This window comes from Poecilia latipinna, unplaced genomic scaffold (assembly GCF_001443285.1).
Source record: "Poecilia latipinna isolate Pla-1442-1.1 unplaced genomic scaffold, P_latipinna-1.0 Scaffold680, whole genome shotgun sequence".
In the NCBI taxonomy this organism is placed as follows: Eukaryota; Metazoa; Chordata; class Actinopteri; order Cyprinodontiformes; family Poeciliidae; genus Poecilia; species Poecilia latipinna.
In genome coordinates, this window is record NW_015113296.1 from 1,308 (window position 1) to 19,972 (window position 18,665).

Genomic DNA, 18,665 nt, shown 5'->3' on the forward strand with positions numbered 1-18,665 from the left:
AACCAAAACACGACCAGCTGCAGAGGAACAAGCACAGCAGGAACACAAACACGGCTATTTCAGGCACGTAGAAAGAAAATGATCCGCAAAGAAAATGGACTGTGAAAACAGTTTATGATAAAGACCATGTTGTAAGGTGAACGTTGCAGATGTTCAACTGATGCTGTGACTGAGTGGCTGCAGCTGAAGCCACAAAGAAAACATAAAGTCTCAAGACGGCGATCAAACCAACAGAACATTTTGTTTGCTTTGCAGAGCCGTGCCCCCGAACAAGAGCCTTCTTCACACACACACACACACACACACACACACACAAACACACACACACACTCTCCTGTGAACAAAGACCGACCCGCAAAACACGAGAACTTTTATATCTAAAAGTTACTCGAAGCTCCAGATGTGCAGGAGTAAATGAATAGTTAATGACAGTGGAGTCAGTGTTGAAGTTAAAATATTGGAGTTTTTTAGAGTAGTTTATTCTGTGTATGTGTGCGACAAAGACGTTGAAATAGCTCTTAAAAGGCTTCATAAATACCAAATCTCATCCTAAAACACATTTGGCCGTTGTTTAACCATCAGGTTCAGTTTCAGTCACTGAATGCATTTAAAACTTTGAACTAGAGCTGAATAAATGGAGTGGAAATCCATTTAAAAACAGAAGAATAAATGAAGACAACTTCACCGTCATCACACAGCGAATGCATAGAAAATGACTTAAAATGCTAACAAGTATCATGTCCACTCCCATGACCATGCCGCCCTAGGCTGAGAGCCATAGCTCTTCTATCAAGACCATCACTGCTGGAAGAAAACCAAATGTTATAAAGACTCAAACCGATGACTCTGAAGCAGAGACGTTTCATCTAAAAGCCAAGCATTCACCATCTGAGCGCTGCTGCTCAAACTCGCCACAAGCAGGATTAGATTCAAATATATTTATGCACGAGCTCAAAGAAAGCTAAACATGGAAAAAGTCTGCAAAGAACAAAGTAAATGCTGCTGCTTCTGTCTGCGCATGTAAACACACGGCTCTGCTCTCTGACAGACCGAGGACGACGGATCACAGCCACATGCAAACAACCCGGTTATCTTTCAGCAAACTCTGCCGACATCATGATCCATTTCTGCTAAAGCGCAATGATCTCCCCACAATGCAGGGCTGCTGCATGTGCATGCCTTCTGCTGTGAGCAAACACAAGCTTTACAAGCCTGTGATTAATCACCGAGGCGGTGTAACATGAGACCTTTGCTTCTGGTCACTCGGCGTGTCTTGGTGCAGATCAGAGGCCTTTTCGGCGAATGTCAGCGCTGTGAGCACAGCTCCCCTTCAAGGGGAACCAAAGAGCTGCAGGCAACAGAGAGCAAACTGCTCTAAACTCTTTAGCAGCACAGGAGGGTCAAACCCATTTTCATTTTGGGCCAAATCAAAAATCTGAATGTTCCAAAAGGGCTAGTTGGGTCAGAATATGTTGATAAAACTCATTAAACTGTTAAAATATTAATAAATAGCTGTTTGTTTCAGCATTCAATATGTGTTTCTTAAAATTAAATAATCGCTGATCAGTCCCTCCAGGATTTTGTGATTGTTTTTGTATTTTTCGCAATCAAATTTGCAGATTTTGTGGGACTAATTTAGAAATATTTGTAAGGAATTTTGTGCAGATGTATGATGTTCAATGTGACTTTTTTGCTACTCGTCGTTTCAGTCACAGTCTATAACTTGACATCAAGTAAGGCTGAGGCAGCAGTCACTTAAACTCGATGTTTTTGACCAATTTTGAGAAAAATGTGCAGCAAAATCAAAAGGAAAATGTGGGGATTTGTTGATTTTGTGTGAATTTTGCAAATTTGTGAAAAAACTGGAAACTTATTGGTGTAATTTGGAGTCTAGAGGGCCACGTAAAAAGCTACGGTGGGCCAGATTTGGCCCCCGGGCCTTGACTTTGACACCTGTGCTTTAGTACTTCTGGTCTAGTTTCTGGAGGAAATATCTTAGTGCACCTGAAATAAGACAAAACTCACTTACAAGTAACTTTTCAGCAAAATTCAGCAGTTTGTTTTAAGTCGATAAATATTGATGAAAAACTATTAGTTCAAATAGCAGGTTATTTCACATATAACAGGGAGAAAATGTTCTTTCATCAATATTAAGCAAAATATGGTTCTGCAAGCTATTTGTAAGCAAACATTGTTCTCTTACTTTGTGTTGATCGCTCACATAAAATCCCAATGAAGCAAATCGACGTTTGTGGTTGTAGTTTCACAAAATGCAGAAACATTCAAGCAGTTTGGATATGTCACCGTACCTTTAAATCCTGCTGCAGCCATGCTGGACATCTTGGCACAGACGACTTGTGTCCTGATGTCCTGACGATCCTCATCTGTCGGAAAACTCTCCCTGCTGGTTTCTGAGACCTGATCCACAAGGCAGAAAACCAAATGAGTGCGTCAGGAAGACAATGTGACTTATAGAAAATGTAGTGTGGGATAAAGTGTAAAATATTCAGGTGTGAGCAGCAGAAAAGAGGATCACAGCTTTGTCTCTCTTTTTGCTTATCTGTCAAATAAAGTTGTCTCTTATCTCATCTGAGGAATTCCTCTAAGGGGCAAAAAAAAAAAAAAAAGATAAATGAACCTAATGCTGCGCAACATGAACTCAGACAAAGAAGAAGTCAACTTATTTCATGTTTGAGGCTTAATTGATCAGAAAAAGTTGGGGGGAAAGGCACATTTTTTGTTTTAATTGTCTTTACATTGATGAATTCAAACAGATGAAAGATTTCTCTATTTATAAAATCTAATTCAAATCAGAAATATTTACAAATAAATGTACTAATAAATGTAAGGAACAACATTAAACTGATCTGACAGAGAACACCTTTATACACTCTTACATTTTGAGATCTTATGAAATATCTTCCTCTATTATGTCTAAAAGAAATTCTGCATTAATTTAAGCTTTCTGGTTATTAAGAGCAGCTCCACTGTTACTTTAACAACCTTTATACTTTAGAAAAGTTGGTGCCATAGACCAAACACTCACTTTTCTTGGACTGTCAGTCTTCCCCTGCACTTTTGCCAAAGTCTTCATTTTGCCTTTTCCTCTTGAATCCTCGTCTCACGTGTTTATATCTCATCAAATACAGGTTTTATTTTGAAAAGGATTCCAGAAAAACATCTGCATGATCCCGTCTAAAAGCCAGCAAACAGAAAATAATTCCCTTCCTCCGTCAGTTCTTTCTTTCTCCTTTGGTTTGCAGAAGACAATGAGCCGAACGCAGACGCCTCTGGTCGATGTCTGGTGATCAATCAACCCCGGCAGGTCCGGTCCCGTCCCACAGAGCTTTGTTCAGTCTGTGAACAACACAATCTTGGGAATAAACATGTAGGGCCTTGCAAAAGTATTCACAAACCAGAATTTTTCAGTTTTCTTTTTTTTTTTTTTTTGTCATTTTGAAACAACAAACTTTGGTATATTTTATTGAGACGGGGGAGGGGAGGTTACCATTGACCAACTCAAAGTGATGCATAGCTGTGAAGTGGAAGGATAGCAGGCACGGTTTGGGTTTTATTTTTAGAAATGAAAGCTACATCAATGCTTAGCAGAAACATTTCTCCATATCTATTTGGAGTATGACCCCGACCAGCTCTGCACTTCGAGAGACGACGATGTTTTTGCCAAACAGCTCAGATTCAGTCAGATTGGATGGAAAACATCTGCAAACATCAATTTTTCAAGTCTTGCCACAGATTCTCCTTTGGATTTAAGTTTGGACTTTGAGCCGTTTTACCACATAAATATACTTTGATCTAAACTTCCAACCCAAAGAGCTTTTCTTTCTCTCTGCCCTCTCTTGAATACAGTCTGCACACAGCAACAAAACCAGCTAATTAAAAAGAAAATGCTGTTCAAGTTTTATAGTCACCTGTTGACAAACCTGTGATTTTTTTAGGAACAATGACAAACATCAAATGATTATTTTAAAAAAGGAAAACAGCACCAAACTACAACTAAACATATTAAATAAAATTACTGGACAAAATGTAATATTACTTATTCCTGTATTAAATCCCAGGGAGATACTGCATTAGAAGAAAAATTCAGAAAATATATTATAACTAGAAGATTTTGTGTAATTTTTGTATTTATAAAAAACTTAATCTTTACATTTTTTGTCACCTCAGCTCTACCAGATTATGCACACATTGCATGTGGCATTTAGAGCAGAGTTTAATTTTAGTTTATCTTATAAAAACACTTTTTCACCACATGTTTGCCAGGACTTTTTATCTCTTTCATTATTTCTTTCATAAAGGCTCAATTTGTAGATTTCAGGACTAGAAAATGTTCTTTTAGGTGATTCTCCCTGGATTTATACGACTTACAAAAGAATTGTGCACAAATGAACTGTTCGACAATCTTAGCGCTTGAGTCGGATGTAGAATTAATATAACATTAACCACATAAACAATAAGGCAAACTTGGCTTTTTAATGGGTAATAAAATGTCTTCAAACATAATAAATGCAGAGAATTTTTATCAGAACTGATCATGTTTTTTTATTCAGTAACAAAGAAGCTAATTCACATTATTGGGATCTTATTTTCAGGACCAAAGTCTTATAAGAGAGTAATTTAGCTCTGAAATGCTAAATGCTGATTTCCTGCTCACACCTGATTGGATTTCACTGTCTTATCAATTAATTACATTCCGCTTCATAAGCAGCTTACACTTCTTTTATTACAGCACATTTCAGTTACTGTAATTACCTGATTGTTGGGAGACTGCATAATTCTTCCAATTTTGGACAAGTAAAGGATAACATTATTATTATCATCAGTATGAAAAGAAAGTTACTAGACGACATGTAAGATTTTATTTCTCACAAGCTAGACTGTTATTCCTCATCATTTATTGTGTCACTCCTATTCCCCTTTGTAGGTTGAATTGTATTTAAATTAATCTGAAAATGAAAACGAGACAAGAGAAAAACACAAAGAATGTGCAAAGATCCAAGTTTCCAGCCTGAAAGCATTAAGGAAGCAAAAATGAAATTGGTCTGAGAGGCAAGTAATCCTCTGTCCTGAAAGCTGTTTTAAAAGGGATGAGCTGAGCGCGGCAGATAAGTGAGCACTGTCTCCGCTTGGACTCGGTGAAGTCTTCTCCTTCCAGCTTTCCATCAAAGTTTGCAGATGGGTAATCTTCATCTGTTTGCAGAAACTGGAGGAAACTCTGACGGCCGCTCTGGAGCAACTCTGGGAGAAATCAGAAGTTATTTAGAGGAAATGGCAGAGGAGTGAGCCTGGACCACAACGACTCCCAGCTGAGCCGCTGCCCTCCATTGGTGAGTGTACAGACTTTACCAATATTCAAACTGCGGCGTTATTTTCTTTCTCTAAATCATGTAAAAACACGTTAACACACATAGGGCTGTTGTAAATGAATATGTTACAACAGTACAACAATATGGAGTATTCTAGAGAATATTTTTACGATTAATCGAGGTATCGTCTCTCTCTCTCTCTCTCTCTCTCTCTCTCTCTCTCTCCCTGCCACTCCGAAACCGTGACGACGCGGTTCCGACCGCATAAAACCTGACGTACTCCGACCATCGCGCCGCAAGATTCAACAATCCTCATTTGTCTCCAAACCCTCACAAAGCACCGCACAATTCACCACCATGCTGCTGGCACTTCACAACAACTCGTAGGCGGAAGTAAGAGCGCTGCCCTCCACAAATAATGATCCGGATGCGCTACCTAATAAAACATAATTTAATGAAACTTCAAGGCAGATAAATTTTCCTCGAGGAATGTTAATAATAATCGAGGTACTCGAATCATTCGGAATCGTTTCAGCCCTAAACACACTACCATCATCAAAACATATATTTATGACAGTTTATTCATAAATCAATAAAGAGTCTAATATTTTTATATTGATATTCATCACAGTATGCGTGAAGCATGCTCTGCAATATGTGTTTGAAAAGCCTCAAAAGAAAGTTTTGATTTGGTTTAATAACATTTTGATGTCAGGACCTAGCTCGGCAGCTCCACGTTTCCTCATTTAACCCTCCTGAGTTCAGCGGCGTATTTTTACTGCTGATCCACTTACCCCAGTAAAAGCACACTGATCTGATGGCGTTACATCTGTGACTTACAGCAACGTACCAGTCATAATCCCCGACTCTTCCTGCTCCTTCCCAGCCTGTCAACAAGAAAACTATTGACTGTTTTCCAATCAAGCAGATCTAAAATCTGATCCAGAGTGTATGGAAACACAACATCAATATTTGATGTGGCCTCTGTCTAGAACTTTTCCACATTTTGTCACATTATAACCACCAACTTCAAGGCATTTTGTTGGAGATTAAGATGTTTGACAACTAGATTTTTGCAAAGTAGGAGGAAACAGCCGCCAGTCTTTTAGGGTTTGTTTGCCTCTCGCAGCTTCACACATGACTGGACATTTTGCAAAGTCGTCTTTACAAAGTAGCTGAAAACTCAATCAGATTGGATGGAGACGGTCTGTGAACATTATTGTCCATTCTAACCTATGAGTATGATTTGATCTGAACCATTTCATCGCAGCTCTATCTGTATGTTTGTAGTGTTTGTAGTGTGGCCCTCTGGCCCATGAGTTGGGATACTTGAAAAACATTTGACAAATTTAAAGTATTCAAATTCATAGTGAAGTTACAATAACTCTACTTTTTTACAAAGCTACAATTAAAGGATCACCAGAAATAATTTAAACATTATTAAAGCCTAAGGAGAAAATTTATAAGTTATGGTGGGAATTTGTTTTGTGGTGCAGCTGCATGCTGCTTCTGCTCATTTGATTCTGGTTCTGGTTCTGGGGATGAAGAGCAGACCAGAACCAGAAGACCTGAGTGGTTTGGAAGGTTGATACAACAAAAAATCTTTCATGTATTTTGGTGCTAAACCATTCACTGATTTATAAGTATTTTAAATTCTCTGACCTACATGTTCACTAAAGTTCTTACGGGCTCCAGGTCTTCTTGCTGATTTGACAATCTTTTTTTATTTATTTTTTTTTTTTTGCTTATTTGTGACCAAACAAGTTGGAAAGTGAGTCCCTTTCCAGTGGTTCTGTTGGACGATGGCCGCAGCAGCAGAGGACCCCCACCTGGGCGCAGGTCTGGATGACGACGACGACGACCCACCAGGACTGGACTCAGACTCTGACAGCGTCCTGTCCGATGACTCTGTGCTCCCTGACAGCTCGGTGGAGGCGGCGAACAGCAGCGCAGCCAACACCGTCTACGAGGCGTGCGTCCGCAACGACTCGGCCGCTCTGCAGAAGGTTCTGGAGAGAGGAGTCACCAGGGAGGAGGTGATGGAGCTGGACGTTAACGGATGGGTGAGAGTCTAATTTGTGATGACGCTTCAGCTTCTTGAAATCCAGTGCAGCTGCTGATGTTTGATCTCACCGACAGAACGGCCTCATGGTGGCTTGCTGCAAGGGTTTCCTTGACATTGTGCATGGGCTTCACACCTGCCCCTTCATAGACATAAATCATCAGGATAACGAAGGCAACACGGCACTGATGATTGCATCTCAAGGAGGTGAGTCCAATAAGATACAGCAGCTACCCCCGAAAAATGCTGCGGATAAATGACTGAGCAGGGAACGGAGTGATTATCTGGTCTTTCTCTCCTCTTCTTGCAGGTCATATATTCACGGTGATGTATCTCCTGAACTACTACCCAGGTGTTGACACTGAAATAAGGGACTGCAGAGGATTCACAGCCCTCATCAAAGCTGCCATGACCGGCCGCTGTGACGTCGTAGCTGCCCTCGTTATGGCCGGTGCGTAAGGATTAAAGAAAAGATACAATTTCTGTTTACAAGGATGGGTTGTTTAAGGAGGGTTATGTCCAAAATCAATGTTTCTTTTAGCTTTAAATCATGGTTTAATGTTATTCCCTCATCAAAAATATACCTGGAGTGCCAGCCATTTGCCCAAAGCTCCTCTTCGGAGCCGATTTCCCACTCAGCTCCTCCAGGCTAGCGGCAGCAGCAGCAACTAGCAAACACCTGAGAGTCTGTTGAACTCATCATAAGAACTACTTCTCAGTCCAACGCTCCTGAGAACAGTAGTTATCGGCATCATGGAGAAGCATTGTAGTGATAATGAAGGGAAGGTGGAGTTTGTGAAAGAGCAGGAGCTTCTTAAAGAGACAGAGGCCAATTTCAAGGCATCAAACTGAAAGGTCCATTTCTTTTAACGAATGTTTGATATACGCAGTATTATTATAACAACTGCAGATAACAGAGTTACTTGATTGTGCTATAAAATGGTAATATATGCCTAGAAAATGCATAATGCCACGACATGAAAAAGATTTTGTCTCTTCCCTCATGGCTTTATATTTCGCTCCAAAGATGCCAGTATTTCTAATGTTCGTTTTAAAGTTGGTTTTTCAAACAATTCCTGGTTTTCTGAACGTCTTTGAGGTTTCTTTAAAGTTTTTATTTCGAGTTATGTCTTTTCTTTATCAGGCACAGTAACTGAATAGAGTAAAAAAAAAAAAGCAGACAAATTTAAAAGAAAAACTTCTGATTTTGAGAAACTTAAGAGAAATAATGATCCAGAAAAGGACCATTACATTATGGAACGAATTAAAAGGATATTCTGGATGTCTAAACCATTTGGACCTTCATGTGTAATGAAGGGAATTAAACAGAAAAAGCAGGGACGGTGTTGGATAAAAAGATTCCTCAGCTCCACAGAAGCGCCTCAGTGCGGCTGGTGACAGCAGCCATGTTTCATCAGCGCCTATTTAAAGCCGACTGACTCGGCTCCTGAGTTAATGACTCGGTGACGCGTGGCTGCTTTAAGGGATCACTCTGAGGGCATTATCACATGTCTACTGTAATCTCCTGACTGGTCCTCCTGCCAGGCTGTAGATTAGGTACTTACTTCTTTTTAGCTCACGTGTTTTTCAAACTCGCTGCTGTGACTGACCAGATTTCTGGTAAACATTGCTTTGAACGGCGATGAACAAAATCACAGTGCAGCTAATGGACTTTATGCTACTTCCAACACTAACTAAACTCCCAACCAATGAATTTTGACTAAGGAAGTCAGCTGAATGTCTAGTCAAGTCAATATTATTTTGTCTAGGACATTTCAGCAGGACGGCTGTTCAAAGTGCTTCACGTCATGCAGACCAAAACCAGAAGATACATTAAAGATACAACAGCAGATCTTTAATGTATTTTGGTGTTAGGTCATTCAGTGATTTATAAACTTACAGAAATATTTTTAAAGTCTATTTTTTGAGCTACAGTGAAAGGGCTTTAAAACTGGGGTGATGAGCTCTATTTTCCTGGTTCTAGTGAGCAGCAGCGTTCTGGATTAGCTGCAGCTGTCTGGTTGATTTTTTTACGCAGACCTGAGAAGTCACTAAAGACTAAAGAGCCAGCTTTTCTTCCTCCCTCTCCTCCTCCTCCTCATGTCTTTCTTTCTTTCCAGGGGCTGACGTAAACGCGGTGGACTCCTTCCGGGGACGGTGCGCTCGTGACTGGACCCTGAAAACAGGTCGCTATGAGACCTTCCACCGTCTCCGCCGCCTCACCGTGCGGCCGAGAGCCGAGCAGTTCTGTGAGAGCTACGTCCCGGAGTGGCCCGACCTCGTGGGCAGAGTGACCAGGGCGACGTCTCAGAAGACGTCTGCAGAGAAGATCACACTGCGAATCAAAAGCACATTTGGATTCAGCTTTCCTCGTGACCCCCAGGAGAACGGGGTCATGGACCACATGGTGCGCATGACCACCAGCGTCCACAGTCCGCTCGTCGTGACCGCGTGCCACCCGCTGCTGCCCACCAGCCCACCCGAGGTGGGGAAGAGACGGCTCGCAGTGCCGGAGCTGGTGAAGAAACATCCGCAGAAGGATCTGGGAGAAAGCTCGGTGTGCCACAGCAACGGCTCGGTGTCGTACGTCTCCCCCTGCATCCACTCTGCAGAGACAGTGGCCGCAGTGTGCTGCCCTGACACCGAGCGCAGAGGCAGCATCCTGTCGGTGGCCTCCAACAAGGTGGCCACCGCCTTCATCCCCCGAAGCATGGCGAGACGCAACAGCGTGTTCCCGTCTGGGTGCATCCCTCAGATCAACGTGAACAAGCCTTCTGACCCAACGCCAAAGAAAGAGAAGAAGAAGAAGAAAGACAAGGGCTACCTGGAGCCGCCTAAGTGGAAATACAAGGAGCACAAGGACGAGAAGAAGAAGGAGAAGAAGAACGCCGAGAAAGACAAGGAAGGAAAAGGGAACAGAAAGGATAAAGAGAGCAAGAAGGCAAAAGATTAATGGTGGAAACAAATAACTCCAAGGCACCCTCCTCTGGATAATGACAATAATTCATGATTCACGCAAAAGCATGCCTGAATTTGATCTTCTAGACCATTTAAAGCTGCTAAAAGCGTTCTAGTGAATGTTTTATTTTATTTGCCTTGGAGTTTGGGGACGTTCAACTTCATGCCCATCTGAGGAAAAACATCTAAAATCAGCCCTGAGGCCCAGGAAGCGTTTCTTCCACACAGACATCAGTTTAGAAATGTTTTGGCAAGATTTTGCTTCACCTGAAGCTCTAAAAGTCACAAAAATACCTTAAATGTACAAAATATTTATATTTAATTTTAAACGGTGTAGCTATATTTGAACATTTTTGGTACCGGTAAAAACTCCAGAGACGCTTTTTCATAAGATGCAGCACATAAAACCCATGTTGAATCATTTATTGACAGATATAGTGCCTACATCATCACCCATTTAATAAAACCAGTAAGTCACAGATCAGGTGTTTGTCTACATTTGTTGCCATGTGGAAGCTAAATTATTGCAGCGTATTATACACTAGGTGGCTCTGACTGCCTGCAGGATCACTCTGCTCTTTGGAGTCCTCCAAACCTCCTGAGACAGATTTCAGCTTACAACATCGTGCTGCTGCTCTGTTCGCTCCTGTCAACCAGTTTTCTTTGCTCGTCAGCAATTTGGATATTTTGGGGGGAAATGCAGAAACTTGTCCTCATGCTGCTGGAACAGAGAGACCACCTGGACTACTGTTGAGCTCAAGTTATTAAAAATAAACATTTCCCAGAATCATCTCCAGCTGCTGCCACCAGGGTTAACGTAAGACGGCGCTGCGCCGCATCGAAACGTTTACAGAAACCCTTCCAGGAAGTCGCAAGGCCTCTTATTATTCAGGCTAAAAGCTGTTCAGATGGTCTTCCTCCTCTGCTGTGTAACTAGAAGATTTAACTTTCTGAATTTGGCTTGAATATATAATAAATGCCACTATTTATACTCCTGACTTATGTTTTGAAGTATTTTTATTTCACCAAAATGTTTCTTCTGACTGAACATTAACAGTTAAAATCCCAAATAAAATCTGATGGAAAACCTGTGAAGGGAGCTAAAGATTAGGGTGATGGAGAGGAGACCTTCCGGCCTCATCAGCAAAGATAAATCGTCAAAATAAAAATAGAAAACGCTAGTTGGCAATTAAAAGGACTTTGAGAGCAAAGATGATCCCACTATTCATTTGGAGGAGTATAAATAATTTTCCACTTTCCATTTTTGTCAAAATGTAAATAAAAATATTTGCTTTAAACCGATTGTCCGTGTACATCCATCTATTCCCACTTGTCTGTGCAGTCACAGAGGACAGCTGGTTTCCATGTCCAGATGGTCAAAAGGCAGAAAACCCAGAACAGACTTTATGTTTTTTTCACTCTGCTTGTTTTCTGATGCAATCTCTTTCAATAAATGTGGGTGAAATGTCTTTGTTTTGCTCATATGTAGCTTTTAAAGTGACTCCAGTGACCCAAAAGTGAGAAAAGTGTCAAGAAAAGAAGAAGAAAATGCAGAATCCACTCCGGTGGAAGTTAGGACATGCAAATTAGAAAAGCAAAGGTAAAACAAAGGTTTTATTTGACATGTTTTAAATTAAGGTATCAGATTAGTACAAAAATGATGCATTTACATGCAGATGGACACACTTCATCAGGCATAAAGCAGGACATTTAATGTTCCTCACACACATCCATCTTGGAAAATGGAATGTCAATGCTGGTTCTGTGATTCTTAGTGATTATGTCCTATAAACAATGGATCAAAACCTAAAAAGAACTAAACAATTAATCAGTTACGTTTTGACTGCAAACACTGTAGCTACCAAAAACAGGAAAACATTTTTAACTTCACCATAAAGTTCAGAAAAAGCTTCATAAAATGAAGATTTAGCATTAATGACAGAATTATTTTTTCCAATAATGTCATCAATCAAAGTAGGTCACATGCAAAAAAAAAAACAAATGTCTGAGTACGATAAACAATCCGTTACATATGTAGTTTACATGTGGCAGGACACAACACACAAAATAAAACAAAATATACTCGTATATGTATTGATATTTGGACAGTTAGATAAGAACAAAGCTGAATGGTGATTGCTGATCAGAGTATTTATGTTTTGGTGGAACCTGGATTATTCCCACAGGTTGCAGCTGTAATCCTAAAACTGCTTGTGCAAACCCCTTCAGCTGCAACCTGCAAAAACCCAGACGGAAAGAACAAATCCAGACGTTTACCACTTTTTTTTTTAATATTTAATGGCAAAAATGTTTTCAAACATTCCTGACTTGACGTTTTGATGCTGGTGAACGTTTTTGGTGATGCTCAAGTCGAAACTGAAATAATGCTTACAATGATATAGATCAACACAACAACACCTGCCTTTAAATAAACGTCCTAAATTAAATGAACAAACAAGAAGAGAATAATCCGACACAAGCTTTAAAGAAAAAGTCTCGGGGGGGTTTACACACCGATGCCGATTCGCTCGAGTTGCAACATCCAATTAAACTCTTAGAGAAGCTTAGTGCCTTCACTGTTTTCAGCCTCAAAATGAAATTAAATGCTGGTAAAATGGGGGAATGTTTTTTTTTTAAATTACTTCATAAACTATTAAAAGGGCAGAGATGGTGACTGTGCTGCATTCTTCACATTTCTTCTTCTTTCAAATCTCTGGTCAACTACTGGGGGCTTTGAATTTGGCTCAATTTAAAGAAGTTTTTATAAGTCCTGTGCTACTAGGTATAAATTTCAGTATTGCTAAAACTGCGGAGACAGAGAAGTCTTTCTGTGTGGGCGTTATCGGAGATGACGACGCATTCTCTCACTGAGCCTCCCACATGCTTGTGCTTTCCCTTTGCTCTGGTCTCATCCCAAAACAGCATTCCTAATTACTCCCTAAAGTTGTGCCTGTCGAAAGAAAAAAAGAAAAAATAAAACAAAATCCAAATGTACTGAATATAAGCAGCATATCGTGCAGCAGCTCGTCAGCTTTACTCACCCTCTTCTCCGTCGGTCAACACCAGCGCCTGGAGGATGTCGGAAAGGGAGACGATTCCCTTCACCACTTCGTTCTCATCGACGACCACGAGTCTGTGAACCTGGAGGAGACAGAGGACCGCCACCCAAATGAGCCTCAGTTCTGCCGAGTGCAATAATTCAATGCTACCACAGGACAAGAGAATGAACAGAGAGAACGAAGAACCAACATGTGAAATTAGCTGGAATAAACGTGCTGGGTACATTTCAGTCTCCTGCTGATTTACTGAAGTGATGACACACATTTAGAGGGATAAAAGTTGTGAGTTTTTATGCGCAAACTTCACAAAATTAATCCGAAGAAGCCAGAAAGATTTCCACCTCCTACTGAACATATTTGGTCTTCTACACATGGATACAATGTCATGTTACTTCCTTCTCCTACAAACTCAAACAAGAATGAGAGTGAATGCAAATTTAGAGCAAAATGAAAGCTAGTTAAATCTGCTACAGTTTTAGTTAGTAATTTGAATACCATGAAAGACTGACTGGATCTCTAGCGTCAGATAAAGATAATGGAAAACGTGAATTATTTTGTTACTCATCCGTCTTACTCAGTAACTGTGAGTCTTTACTAACTCCAGCTTGGTGTTGGTTTTCATATAAGACACTGTAGATGGAAAACATGAGAAAATATTTCAATAAGTGTCAACCTCAGCTGTCTAAAACTACCAGGTCGTATATTGTGACAGCTGATTTGCTCTGTTTCCTGCAGTACAATCTGAAGCTTCTAAGGCAGAAATAGATAAAAACTTAATTTTTCTCCTCGCCTGGAAAAACAAGAAATTAGTGACCATTTATTGAATTACTGTTGTGCTTTCTTTTTCTTGTTCAGGACGTGAAAAGCAGCTTTTCGTGTCCTCCACTCCTCACCTCGGCCTCCACCAGTCTGGTGATGATGGCTTCCAGGGTCTCGTGTCTGTTGCAGGTCAGGACTCCCTCAAAGTACTGCGAGCGATGCTTCAACGCCTTGGTCACAGTCACGTCCAGGTTGTTGTACGTCTTCTCTGCAGCCAGATTCTGTTAGAGGGGAAAACTCTCAGTGTATGATGTTTCACAGAGAAGGGCATTTTCACAGAAATATATCTAAGAGAAGCAAACAGCAGCGTGACTCTGAGGCTCACGCTCCGGCGCTGGAAACACAAACACCGCGCAGCAGCTTCTCTCGGTTGTTTTGAACGTCCCTCCAGGATCCGGCCCTGCTCTGCTGTTAAACTGGGGCAACTTCTGGGATGAAAAGTCAGCATGACTCTGAATGTGGTTTCTTAATCACCTCCATTGTGACCCAGAGAGGAAACCACCAGACAGCACTTGTTCACTCTGCATGCAGGGCTTTGCTTCACCCCTCAGTGACCCTCACTGATCCTGGTCACGCTCTGTCCTTAGCTTCTAAAGTGCCGTCGCCGCCCCGATACTGAGACGAGATATGAGGCTTGCATGTTCTTCAGATGATTCTGCCTTTAAGATCTGTAAGCAGGTCTTTCGTGTTATCTTCAGCAAATTGAAGGATTTATATAAATAATCAAATGTAATTAGGAGAAGAACACATTATTCTTAAAATCACAGCTGTGAGAAGTTGGAAGGCAACACAAAAACCCTTTTATGCTTCCTTCATTTAGGATGTTCATTATGTTTTTTTGCACAACATTTTTATTAGATAAGATTTTAGCCTGTTCAGTTCTGTCTATTTTCACAATGAGCTGTCCACTGGTCACTTTAAATCCAAATGAGCTGCTGCTTTCCACGCCCCCCCAATTCGACATTTACAGTCGCACATGAAAATGGCTCCAAACAGATGCGCAATTATGAAACTGTGCTTCTTTGCAAAGCATTAGTAGAGCCTCCTGAACAACCAACAAGAATCCAGAAAGTTCTTTCTGAATGGTAAGTCCACAACAAAACATTTTTCTTCTCCAGCAGCCATTGTACAGAGCATGCAGCGGTAAAACCAGCTGGCCAAACATGCTGGAGTTCCACTTGGGTTGCTAGGTAACGGCACAGAGCATTCAGAAGGTATTTGAAACAGCAGATACCAAAAACATTATCTTGTCAGAAAACAGCTGGTTTCTTTTAAGCGCCACAATTGTTTTTAGAAGTAGTTGAAACCCAAATGGAAGTACAACAAAAAAGCACAATGTTAATTTGTAAAGTTATGAAAAAAATGTACCTAGAAAAAAATTGTATTAGCACAATATCAACATAAGTGACTGCACAGAACTTACTATGACATCAAATTTCGAGTATATGTCCACCACTCGACCTGCAAGTAAGACAGAATAGTTTTAGAAAACTGCGGATATGGAGAAGAAGCGAACAGGAAAAAGAAGCTTCAGTCAGCCCACTTACCTTTGTCATCCACAACAGGGAGCGCGGACACTCGCTGCTCCACAAAAATACCCAGCGCCGTGTACAGAGGGGTGTCTGCTCGGACAACTGCTATGTTCTTGAACGTCCCAATGTTCAGTTCCTCTAAAGTCTGATTCAAGAACGAGGCTCTTGGCATCTCCGATATCTGAGCACAGAAAACAGTGATCTTTAGGGAATCACAGTTGTTTTTCACCATGACGTTTTCCCTACTTTACTTTGAGTTGAACTTTATTACAGTTTTAAAACAGAAAATCAGAATTATGTTGCATTGCATTGAGAAACTGTTGATCATTGAGAAAGCCAATATTTTTCTGATCAAAGTTTGCTTGTCTCAGATTTTGTGAGCTATTAAAAATAAAATATAGAAATGTAAAAAAAGAAAAAACTATTTAAAGGGAAATATATTTTCTATGAGATGCTGAGACGTTTCATTTTAAAATAAAATTAAAGATCGGTAACAGATCACCAAACTCTAACTGCTCTTTAGTGTAGACATATTCATCCTGTATCTGTAATAAAGCCAGTGGAAACTTACAAAAAGCTTCAGGAACTTAAGAATCCTCTTGTGTGTGAGGATGTACAGCGTGTTCCCTGTCAGCGGGTCGATTACAGGCAACCTGTGGATCTTGTGCCTCAGCAGAGACGACACCGCGTCATACAAACTGAGATCAGAAAAAAAATCACTAAGTTATTCAAACATATTTTGTAAGAAATGTTTAGAAAAAAGTGTTCCAGTTTGTACGTTTGTTTCTTGCAAAGAAAGTGCAATAAATAAGTTAAATGAAAATAAAGTTTTTTTGTCATAAAGATCACATTTAAACAATCTTTTGATTTCTATGATAACGTCAGATTCAGCACACTTAAATGTCCAGTGATGAACGATCACAATGTTGATCACAACTATGATTAAAATTAATAAAAAAAGGAATTAAAGTTCACAGTAAAATCAATGCAGTGCTGCTACCAACCTGGCATTGGGAGATATGCAAACTAAAGGCTTGAAGGAGTCTTGAAGGTACACCTCTAAAATGAATACAAAAACAACAAAAAAAACATTAATTACAATTAATAAAGTAATAAATGCTGCAGTCTGAGTGATCATTAAAAGCTCTCACCTCTCCATGTTTCAATTTTGTGTTCTTCCAACTCGTATATCTGAACCTGAAATATAAAAAAGTACAAGTTCAGTCACTGATGAAATTAAAATGGCATTAACAGTTTATGTTACAGCATTTGTGTTTAAAACACACAAAACCATCTCACCAAGGGAGACTTGTAGTAGCGATGAAGAATGTTAATGAAGTCTGTGATAGTTAGCATACCTGTGGGTTGGATTGAAAAAAAACCCACAGCGAATCATTAACTGTATTATAACATTTATTATTGTTTTTTTTTAAACATACGTTTCTCATTAGTGTTACTTTCAGATGAAACATTTTTCTTACCCACAAAGCACTGCTTCTTGCTGTCCCACAGAGGAGCTGCTCTCACCCCATTTGAAACAAGCGCAAAGAACGCCTTCTTCACCTGAAGGATAGTTAAATATTCAATTCATTTCCTGAACCACGTAACATTTGCATTTATGTAAATGTACTTGCTTTACCTGAAGCGACGTATCAAACACCACTAACTTGGAACTAGTGGGCACGAGGTCGTAGCAGCGGTGCGACTTCATAAACCTGGTGTAAACATTTTGCTCTCGTTCTGAAGAAATTAAAGTGATTGCAATGAAGACTTTTCTGTGAAGGTTTTTCAGATTGAGGTAGAAATATAATTAACAAATCATCCTACCTTCAATGATTGGATCCTTTTTGCCTTCAAGATCATCAATGCTTACTGGAATCTGAAAGACGAATGTCAATAATCCAAGTATTAAACTACTTAAGGTCAGGTCATTCTTTTTTGCAGAAGGGTTAAGAGGTCATAAACTCTAAATGCTGTACCTGCAAGCAGATTTATTTGTCAGTGTTTTCAGATTACAAATACAAAATTAGTTTCTGACGGCTATTTAGAGCAGATTGAAAACGAAAGCAGCTTTCTATCATCTTCATACAGCTACAACCTCAAAAATAAACAAAGCTGTGTATGTTCAGGGTGTCTTATAACAAAAGTCAACCTTGAATTAGATAGTTATTTACACTGATGTCAGTGGGAGGTCATGTTCTAAAGCAATAAGCTGACCATCTGAGACACCTGCTGCACAGCAGAGCATTAAGCCAAACTGACTGTAAAAATAAAACACAGTAAAAAAAACAAAAAAACAACTAACTAGAGAGGTTAAAGCTAATTTCTGTAATACCTTTCCCAAAGACATTTACACTGGCTAAACATGCTCCATTTTGCATTACCTGTTTCAAATGGGAAATTCATTGTTAAAACTATGAACTACCACCAACTTCTGTTCATACAATGTGTGATCATTCAGTTTCAACATTTAGTTATTTTTGAGACAATCATTTGAAGATAAAAAGTCCCTTCTCTAAATAGTTGTAAAATGTGTCCTTTCTTTGTTCATATCAGCTCCAAACAGCTGGGAAAATGATCTCTATGCATAACCAGCACAGTGTGTGATCATGATAAGTTGTATGGGACTTTTCTATGTCAAGAGTTTAAAGTGCATCTATATTTTTTCTCAGAGAAACTGGGTCACAATATTGGAACAGTCTGATTTAATGCAGAATTTGGTTGGCTATCATATTTCTAGTGCCATTCCTCAACACTGCATGCAAATAAGTTTTATATTAATTTCTCTGGTATTCTGTTTTTGATGACCAGAGCTGACAAGGATTTTACAGAATACGATGTGTAAGCTCACACTGATCAACAGCAACATTGTGATTATGGTAAACAAACAGGTGAGGAAAACCTAAAC

At 39.9% G+C, this 18,665-nt stretch overlaps 2 protein-coding genes across 2 annotated transcripts in view; one reads left to right on the forward strand and one right to left on the reverse strand.

Annotated features, from left to right (window-relative positions):
• The first annotated feature begins 7,040 nt into the window (after positions 1–7,040).
• Positions 7,041–12,345, forward strand: LOC106954767 (ankyrin repeat domain-containing protein 33B-like). Its single transcript, XM_015044505.1, has 4 exons — positions 7,041–7,390; positions 7,467–7,596; positions 7,700–7,840; positions 9,510–12,345. The coding sequence occupies exons 1-4, from the start codon at positions 7,130–7,132 to the stop codon at positions 10,340–10,342; spliced, it is 1,365 nt and encodes a 454-aa protein (XP_014899991.1). The 5' UTR covers positions 7,041–7,129; the 3' UTR covers positions 10,343–12,345.
• Positions 12,346–12,972: 627 nt separating this feature from the next.
• Positions 12,973–18,665, reverse strand: part of prkag1 (protein kinase, AMP-activated, gamma 1 non-catalytic subunit) — a 10,918-nt gene continuing 5,225 nt past the window's right edge. Inside the window, exons 2-13 of the mRNA XM_015044506.1 lie at positions 17,585–17,636; positions 17,397–17,497; positions 17,239–17,320; positions 17,057–17,115; positions 16,909–16,954; positions 16,762–16,816; positions 16,329–16,455; positions 15,773–15,938; positions 15,649–15,686; positions 14,300–14,446; positions 13,389–13,488; positions 12,973–13,297 (exon numbers count right to left, since the gene is read on the reverse strand). Of these exons, the coding sequence (XP_014899992.1) occupies positions 13,275–13,297; positions 13,389–13,488; positions 14,300–14,446; positions 15,649–15,686; positions 15,773–15,938; positions 16,329–16,455; positions 16,762–16,816; positions 16,909–16,954; positions 17,057–17,115; positions 17,239–17,320; positions 17,397–17,497; positions 17,585–17,636 (996 nt within the window). The 3' untranslated portion in view covers positions 12,973–13,274. The remainder of the gene's footprint in view (positions 13,298–13,388; positions 13,489–14,299; positions 14,447–15,648; positions 15,687–15,772; positions 15,939–16,328; positions 16,456–16,761; positions 16,817–16,908; positions 16,955–17,056; positions 17,116–17,238; positions 17,321–17,396; positions 17,498–17,584; positions 17,637–18,665) is intronic.